The 8,735-nt window shown below is 45.5% G+C and overlaps 1 protein-coding gene across 1 annotated transcript in view; it reads left to right on the forward strand.

Annotated features, from left to right (window-relative positions):
• WDFY2 (WD repeat and FYVE domain containing 2) overlaps positions 1 to 8,437 on the forward strand; it is a 173,526-nt gene extending 165,089 nt beyond the window's left edge. The window contains exons 9-12 of the mRNA XM_080799754.1: positions 2,445 to 2,546; positions 3,644 to 3,774; positions 6,010 to 6,118; positions 7,145 to 8,437. Of these exons, the coding sequence (XP_080655880.1) occupies positions 2,445 to 2,546; positions 3,644 to 3,774; positions 6,010 to 6,118; positions 7,145 to 7,174 (372 nt within the window). The 3' untranslated portion in view covers positions 7,175 to 8,437. The remainder of the gene's footprint in view (positions 1 to 2,444; positions 2,547 to 3,643; positions 3,775 to 6,009; positions 6,119 to 7,144) is intronic.
• Positions 8,438 to 8,735: the final 298 nt, after the last annotated feature.

Consider the following 8,735-nt stretch of genomic DNA (forward strand, 5'->3'; position numbering starts at 1 on the left):
CCCAAAGAGGATAATGATGCTTTTCAGAGAGGACCCTAGTCAGTTGATGGGCAGTCCTTTGAGCCATCTTCCCTAAATTATGCACTTTGACATGCAGATACAGGTGATGACCATCGTGAATCTTCTTCCAGTGATTCAGAGCTCAAATGAGTAGAGAGGGTCCCAGCCATTTTTTTTTTTCTTTTCCAAATGTCATATTCTGTAAATGTAAGTTCCCTGAGATGTATCTGGGGGGCTTCCGGGTCCCAGCCAGAACTGTGTGGTGCTTACCTCAAGAGGCCGGAGACATGTAAGGAAGCAGCCCCTGCACTGATAAGACTTTCTGGTAGGAAAAAATAAATGGGAGAAGACTTCAGAAAACTGTTAAATGGTATAAATGAAGTGATTACAGTTGCTGTGAGATAGAACATTAGTGCTGGACATTTAGGAAGGGGTGCTAGTGTTGGCTAATATTCTCAGCGGAGAGTTTGTGGAAGGAGATAGCGCTAAAAGACCCCTGGGGCCTGGCCGTGCTCTGAGGGGGACTGGAAACACCACAAGGAAAGACAAGGTGAACGAGAGAAGTCATGCCCTGCGTGCTGGTGCTCGTGCACAAGTAGAAGCAGTCAGGGATGGTGGTGTGGCCATGGGGACAGCATTGGGGGGGGCAAATGGAAGATGGTGTAGCTGAGTGCGTTATCTTGTAAGCTTAACATGTGTTTCTATTGTTAATGGAATCCATTTTTTCAAAAATTTTATCCTTTTTTAGAAGTATGGTTAAACATGTTCTACATAGAAAAGTTACAGAGTGCTCCTTAACAAATAGAAAACATGTCAGTTACTCCTAATAATACCACCAGCCCAGGAATATCAGTAACATGGTTACAGTTTCCTCTGCAAAAACACATGTGCAGGGTTTATTTTTTGGAACAAAAAAATGGAATCAGACTACACAGACTGATTTTTTTCCCCTTTTGTCCTGTGCCTTACTTCCATTTCCCTCTTCAGTGCATTTGATGTATGTCCTAAATCTTCATATTTCCTTATAAAAGATATAGGAGTGTATGTGTGACAATTTTTTGTAAATCCTCCTGATTTTCCTGAATCATAAGTGTTTTTGAAAAATCACAACATAGATAAGTCTTTTAGGGATAAATTGTTTTTTTCCTGAAAACTCTATTATTTTGTTAAATCAGTCTTTAAACTGATTAGAGCTTAAAAATTACAAAGCAAATCAAGGCTTACTTCTTAAGAACTCTGGTTTTAAGAAAATAAATAGACCAAGAACTGGAGCTTTTCAGATGTCACCTTTTTACTTATCTTTTTTGAGACAATGTGTAGCTAGCTGTAGGTTCATTTCTGCTTGTAGATGGGAGAACAGGCTAACTCCCAAGTCTGTTCTGTAACAGGGCTTCTTCAGAAAAGGATTACATCAACAGAAGAAAGCTACAAGAAAAATAATCTTGTAGAGAGAGGGCACAGGCCATTGTTTGCCACATTTCTCAGACTGGTTTGATTTCAGGCTTCCTTTATAGTAAGTGTCCTGTGAGTCAAATTGGAGTTCTCTGGAACTCAGTTTTGAGAAACCCTGGGGTTGCATCTGTTTTCCAGGTTCCCATTCAGTGATTTGTGGAAAGAGATCTGTCCCTCTGCCAAATGACGAATTGTACAGAGTTGAATGGGAAACTCTAGAAGCAGATGCAGAGTCACTATATGCATAATCTGTAAAGATTTGCTGAAGAATAGCTTTACGCTTAACACGTTTTTAAAACCCATTCGATATTGTTTCGAGTACTCACGATGGAGCTGGGAAATAGTGAATGGAGGCAGAAGAGTGTGTGGTCCATGAGACAAGGAGTGGCATCTCCAGGACTGCTGGGCCCTGCCGTGAGCAGATAGATGGTGGACAGGCAGCCTCCCTGAGTACCCGCTGCGGTCAGGGTGCATCTTCCGGTGCAGGGAGCTGTGTGCCTGTGGAATGTGCAGTTACATATACGGCTGTATGTAGCCAGAGCAAGTCTAACGGCGTGTGATGTGAGAATATGAGATAGAGTCAACATGGCGGTCAGAACCGTGTGTGAGTGACCTGGCCCAGTCGCCCCTGAATGTTCCTGAAACCCTCCTCCCCACCACCTGTGGCATCCCACCCTCCTGGCACTCTGCTTCCCCTCCTTAGGCCTTTGCACTTCCACTTACTTAAAGAATTGATACTAATATTGTTGTCTTGGTTAGTCTTCCCTCATAAATTGTGCACCCTGTGACAGGAGAGATTCTGTTTATCACTGCTGCATCCCCACACTCGAGACAGAGTTGGCATTCAGTAAATGTTTTTTTTTCAAGTGACTGAGAAATCACACCTCTGTTTCTCATGAACACATCTTGATTCTGTAACTCTCCTCACTGTTAATGGCTCCGTTGTCCTCCCTCCTTCACAACGTGACCTGCTGTGTGCTTTATTTCACAAGACCCCTGAATGGTTGGACAGCGATTCCTGCCAAAAGTGTGATCAGCCTTTCTTCTGGAACTTCAAGCAGATGTGGGACAGTAAGAAGATTGGCCTAAGACAGGTGGGTGATCTGGATTCCCTCATCAAAATGGAATAGAGTGGAAACAGCTTCACCCGTGAGCTTAGAACTAGCATCCCCAGGCAGGGGTCGGAGGGGCTGGGGATGGTCAGGCATACCCTGGAGCCACTCCGAGACTGCTCATTAATGGATTCCCTTATCTACTGCAGCTCATTCCTACTGGACTCCGTTTCTGTAGTGACTTGTTCCAAGTAGTTAAGGGGTACATTTTTAGAATTCTGGTGGCAACTGGGCGCCTGGGTGGCTCAGTTGGTTAAACGGCTGCCTTCAGCTCAGGTCATGATCTCAGGGTCCCAGGATCAAGCCCCACATCAGGCTCCTTGCTCAGCAGAGAGCCGCTTCTCTCTCTCCTGCTGCTGCTGCTCTGCTTACTTGTGCTCTCTGTCTCTCTGTCCAATAAATAAAATCTTAAAAAAAAAGAAAAGAAAGAATTCTAGTCACTACTATAGAAATACACCTTAAAATTAGAGGGATCATGCTTAGCTCATAGTGGGACCAAATCGTGACATTATGTAAGAGGTATTTATTTCTTCTTAATAATTTCACTTTCTCTCCTGCCATCTCTTAGTTTTAGTCGTTTAGAGCTACTCATTCATAATACAGCATTTTCAGTCCGATTCATGGTTTGGTCCTCCCCAAGGAAAGCTGTGTAAGTCACCTAGCTTGAGCACGGCCAAAGTATAGTTGTGAGTTGGGGTGCATTCACGCTGTTCTTCACCCAGCAGCATGGACTCTGGAGGTGGCACCCCCTCCATACCCAGGTCTGAGATAACCTGGCCATTGGGTGGTCCTCTGGAGTTCATACTGACCGGAGCTGGGAGGGACCTAGGATGGGCAGAGCAGGACCAGGGTTGGGAGGTGGGGGTAGGAGTTGGGTGTGGTGATGCAAACAGATGTGTTTCCAGCAGTTCTCCATTTGAATAAAGAGACCAAAAAGAGAACAGAGCTGGTGTGTTCCTTCTGTTTCCTCGGTGCTCTTGTTCAGCATCCTCACTGGAATGCAGGCGGCCGTACCTGGACCGATGAGGTGGGGCCGGGTGGCTGGAGCCCTGGCGAGCCTGTGCTCTCTCTCCCTCCAGCACCACTGCCGCAAGTGTGGGAAGGCCGTCTGCGGCAAGTGCAGCTCCAAGCGCTCCTCCATCCCTCTGATGGGCTTCGAGTTTGAAGTGAGAGTCTGTGACAGCTGCCATGAGGCCATCACCGACGAAGAGTGAGTTCCAGCGGTCCGCAGACTTAGCGGGGTGAGGGAGAGAAGGTGATCCGGCCCTGCAGCCATGACCATGAGCGCCCTAGTTCCTGCTGGTTTCACGCACAGGCCGTGGCCGATGGGCAGAACCCTTCTTTTTGCCAAGAGACCCGTGTTCTCTCTTTAGATAGGGAAAGAGAGTCCACATCAAGAATTCCTGTCTTCTGTGCTCTTCCCTGCCCCAGGGGCAGGTGCCCTGCCAGCAGGTGTTCTTCCAGCCAACCCTGCTGTCCCTTTATTTCCTTGAGGGTTGCTCCAGATTGCAGGCACCCAGGCTTTACTTTCTAGCCCAAGATGGTGTTTTTACAGGAGCTGAATCAGCCCACAGGCTCCAGAGTCCACATTTTCTCAGGAAGAGCTAAGCCACTTTATGTAACCACAGGGTAAATGCTTGATGGTCTTGCCCAATAACCTAGGACCTTAGGTTACTGCATGTCAGTGTGCTTTTGGGGGTGTGTGGGGGGGGCACATTTGTGTTATCTCTTCAATGCCACTCATTCCACACTGCCCAGAGGTAAGCAGAATCCTCTGTGACAGGTCCCCCTTTTAATGAATGACAGCAGGATCTCCTAGGAAACTCGTCTGCCCGATTCTCCCCCACCTATTCCCCTACCTTGTATATAGTAGAATCATTTTAAGTACTAGATGGGTGTCTTGAAACAGCATATAAATAGAAACGTATTTCAAGTGCACCAGAGGAAGTCATCATTTAAGGGAAGTCGTGGCAGTTAATACACCAAAGCACTCTCTTATGGATAACCCTGGTGTGTGTGTTTTTTTCATTCTTCTTTATCCATATCAAATGTAAATTAAGATGCCCTTGCATCAGTAAGCATTTACATTCATTGATTATTTTCCACTCATCATACGTGATGAAATTAATAAGAACGATCTTTTCATTAAATTAGGGAGCTGCAAGAGATTTTAGAGACACAGACCCAGAGAGCCTAAGCAGCTACACATTAAACCTAAGTCGTAAATTCTAAATATTTTAAAGTGATCATTTAAATATTTTAAAGTGATGCTGGAGGTCTGTTCTGCAGACGTAGCTACAGGTAAAACTGTCTTCAGAGAGCCCACTGCTGAGGAGTGGGCATCCATTAAGCCTGATGACAGACCAGCCGTCTCCTTCCCCATGTCCCTATCCCCCTTCCCATGTCACTCTTTCTTCTGCCTCTTCTGCATTGCTTCTAGACCACCCAGGCAGTCGACAGGCCTTCTTACTAAAGCAATGCATAGGTTAAAAGATACAAAACAAATAACAATGTTTGTTTATAGATTGTTTTACTTGTTCAAGTGTTAGAAGACCATAGAGGAACTAAACCTGGAAAACACCAGGAAACGGAGGAGAAAGAATGGCTAGCCCTTTGATTAAAATAGTAATAGTATCCTCGGCTTTTTAACAGGTGTGCTTCTTCTTCTTTTTTTTTTTTTTAAATAGGTACAGGTAGACTTTATACCAGCAGGTACTTCTGAGATCAGACATAGCAAAAGCACTGAGGTGTTTGTTTTAAGATTGTCAAAGGCATAGGTAGAGATTTTTCATAGGCTCTATCAGAGCGACAAGTAATCTGTAAGACTTTGGGAAATGTCATCATCTCATTCCCATTTTGGAGAAGATAAGAATCCTTTCCTCTTTTAAAAAGGTGCCTGGATTGCTGGGTCCATTAAGCTTCTGCCCTCAGCTCAGGTCGTAATCCCAGGGTTCAGATATCAAGCCCCGCATCAGGCTCCCTACTCCGCGGGGACCCTGCTTCTCCCTCTGCCTCTCTCTGTCTTGCTGTGTCAAATAAACAAATAAATAGATTAAAAAAAATAAATTTTAAAAATATAAAAATATTTAAGAAAAAGAAAAAGGTGCCCGGGTAACTCAGTTGGTTATTGGCTCAGGCCGTGATCTGATGGTTGGGGTTTGAGCCCTGAGCCTGCTTGAAAGTCTCTCTCCCTCACCCTCTGCCCCTCCTGTTTGTACTCTCTCTTTCTCTCTCTCTCTCTCTGTCTCAAATAAATAAATCTTTTGGGGAAAAAAAAAAAAACCATTAACAGGTTCCCAGGGACCAAAGGTAGATGTGAGGACCAGTTTTGAAGTGAGGCACCTGTCTTAGTCATTGGGCTGCAGCTTTATGACACCTTAGATCTCTTTCTTTCATTCATGTGTCACCACTCCTCACTCTTGCAAACTCGCTTTGCTCCTTCCAGACGCGCACCCACGGCGACCTTCCACGACAGCAAACATAACATTGTGCATGTGCATTTTGATGCCACCAGAGGATGGTTACTGACTTCTGGAACTGACAAGGTTATTAAGGTAGGGTGCCATCTTTCAGAAGCTTTCCTTCTTTGGCCCTATGTCAATGTCCAGGAGCCCAGGACTGGGTGAGGTCTACTCACAAGGTCACTGTGAGCAGTGAGCATTTTTGAGGCCCCACTACGTGCAAGGCCCCGTGCCAGGGCCCTGGCCTCACACACCAAGATCAGACACGGCTCTTGGCTGCAGGGAGCACCTTGTCTATTGGGGACGTACTCTGTCCTTTTGATGGTTACTAATAGGTCACATGTTCAGCATCCAAAAGAGTGATACAGGTAAGAATTACCTTAAGAGCTCGGTAGAGGGAGATGGGGCTGCTAGAGATGGCTTCAGGAAGAAAGTGGGCTTTGAGCTGAGCCTTGAGTGAAAGGAAGGACTCGAATAAGCCAGCAAATAATAAACAAGATCTTTTCCCCATGAGATCAATTAATCCAGAAGCAGTCCTCCAGGGTCTGTCTGAGGACTGTGCTGGATGGATGTGGTACCCCAGCAGAGGCCCCGGACAGGAGGGGCCACAGCTGTGCCACAGGCTTGGCCCACTCTGGTCCCTTCTTGGAGGCACCAGCAGGATGTGGTGGTTAAAATAACCTCTTTCAAAGCCACTGGGGCCCTTGACTTTGAGCAAGGTTTAAAAATAAACTCTGGGAGCCTTGGGTCCTTGATTTTTGAAAATGGGACATCTTGGAAGACTGTTTGGAAGACTGGACAAGAGAAGGTCTGGAAGGGACACAGCATGTCCCTGGGGCCCACAGGGGGCCTGAGAGATGCTCATTCTCTTGTCCCAAAAGGGAATCTGATCTGTCAGATTCTGCACTCACCGGATGAAAATTCCCCACGGCCATGGTTTTAAAGTCTACGTTAAACATTTTCATGGCAAGATACCATTTTATAGATTTAGAAATCACGTTAGTGTAGTACTTAGTTGCTTGGCTAATTAAAAGCTCACTTGTATTCAATCATAAGGGCTGTTAATCCTCAACACAAGGGAATTTCAGTTCCTCCTATGTTTTCTGTTCCTTTCCACAGTTATGGGATATGACCCCAGTCGTGTCTTGATGACACTCCAGGTATCAGAAAGATAGTATTTACTCAAGAATCAGTCGTTGGAATCCGCATCATTACTGGAGCTGTCAGCAGACACGTGAGAGTCTGAGAGAAACTCGCGAGCCGGGCTGAGTTGGCATGGGACCTAGTGAGTGGACACTGGCGAGGGGACTCTTTCAACCAGTTCATACAATAGAAAAGAAGATATTTTTTTAACAAATGGTTTATACACTCTGGCCGTGCTGCATTGTTCTGAGCATACTGAAAACTCTGTGTGGGGTCTTTACTTGGTATGTGTTTCTCACTTCCTTTTCATTGTTGCTTCGTGTGTTGGAGAGATGAGGGAGGCATCTGTTAGGGGTATTTTTGGTCGTTATAAAGTCGTTTCCATGTTTCCTTCACTTGGGCACATATTCTGTGTTCGGCGTCCTTTTCCTCTCTCTGTGTCACCTCCCCTCCTTTTCATGTCCGCCTGTGTACGTGTTTCTCTTTACACTCTGGATCCTCAGTGTTTGTGCTTTCACAGACCTCCTCTTCGGCTGCGAGATTCAGGAAACCATTCATGTGGGTTTTCCGACTGACTTCTTGAATCACCCAAAGAGTAGTCCGTTTGGAAGGTCTAACTCGTTCCTGTTCAGGCTGAGTAGACACAACCTTGTGCTTCTGCCTCAGTTTTCTGTCTTTGCTGTGAGAAAGCTGCTCCCGACCCCTGTCCTCACAGAAGCAGACGATTGTAGCTCAGAGCTCCAACTTGCAGTGCCTGGATCATTTCTCCTTCCGTTGGAGCCTTCTGAGCCTTTTATGTTTTCATGTGATTCGCGTAGCTCTTCCTCACAGTGTTTAAAACAAACCCAACAAAACAAAACAAACGAACAAACAAAAAATGCAAACCCCATGTCCTTCAGAAAAAAGCGTCTTTAACATGTGTCTGTCCACGTGACATCACCTCTGAATTTGAATGTGCTCCTTCCTGCGAGAGTATATCCTGCTCTACTCCTCACCATCTGTATTTTCTTCCCCTCGAAAAACTAGATATTTAAAGATTTTTATCTTTGTGTATTTTAGCAGAACACTTTGCACACTTCCATACTAAAACTCTGTGATCTGAGACATAAAAGGTACCGAGTCCTACAGCTCGTACTGGGTTCCGGGAGGGGGATGTTAAAAAGAAAGAAAAAGGAGGGCTTTAGAAAATGAACCCGAAGAATTCTGATTTTAAGGGAATCCAGTCGAACTTGATAAAGTGAAATATTTTTGTGTGTGGTGACTCAACTCAGAATGTTGAAGTCCTTTTTAGAAATCTTACTTTCACCTGTTTGCAGCAGGCGTGTGCCATGAGCCTGCCCCATTGTGTGCATTTTACACATCCCACCTCATTCACCCTCTCCTGTCAGGGGCGTCAGGGGACCCCTGAGTCTCTTGAGGATCACCAGGTTCAATTAAGCCTTGCAGAGAAACAGGCCAGTTACTTGCCCTTCGCTATCCAAGCTGTCCCCATTATCTTGTTCACTTCTGATTTGCTAGGTTTTTGGCAGTGGTATTGAAATGCTTCCAATTTCTCTCTCTCTCTCTC

Source organism: Martes martes (assembly GCF_963455335.1).
Source record: "Martes martes genome assembly, chromosome: 3".
Lineage (NCBI taxonomy): Eukaryota > Metazoa > Chordata > Mammalia > Carnivora > Mustelidae > Martes > Martes martes.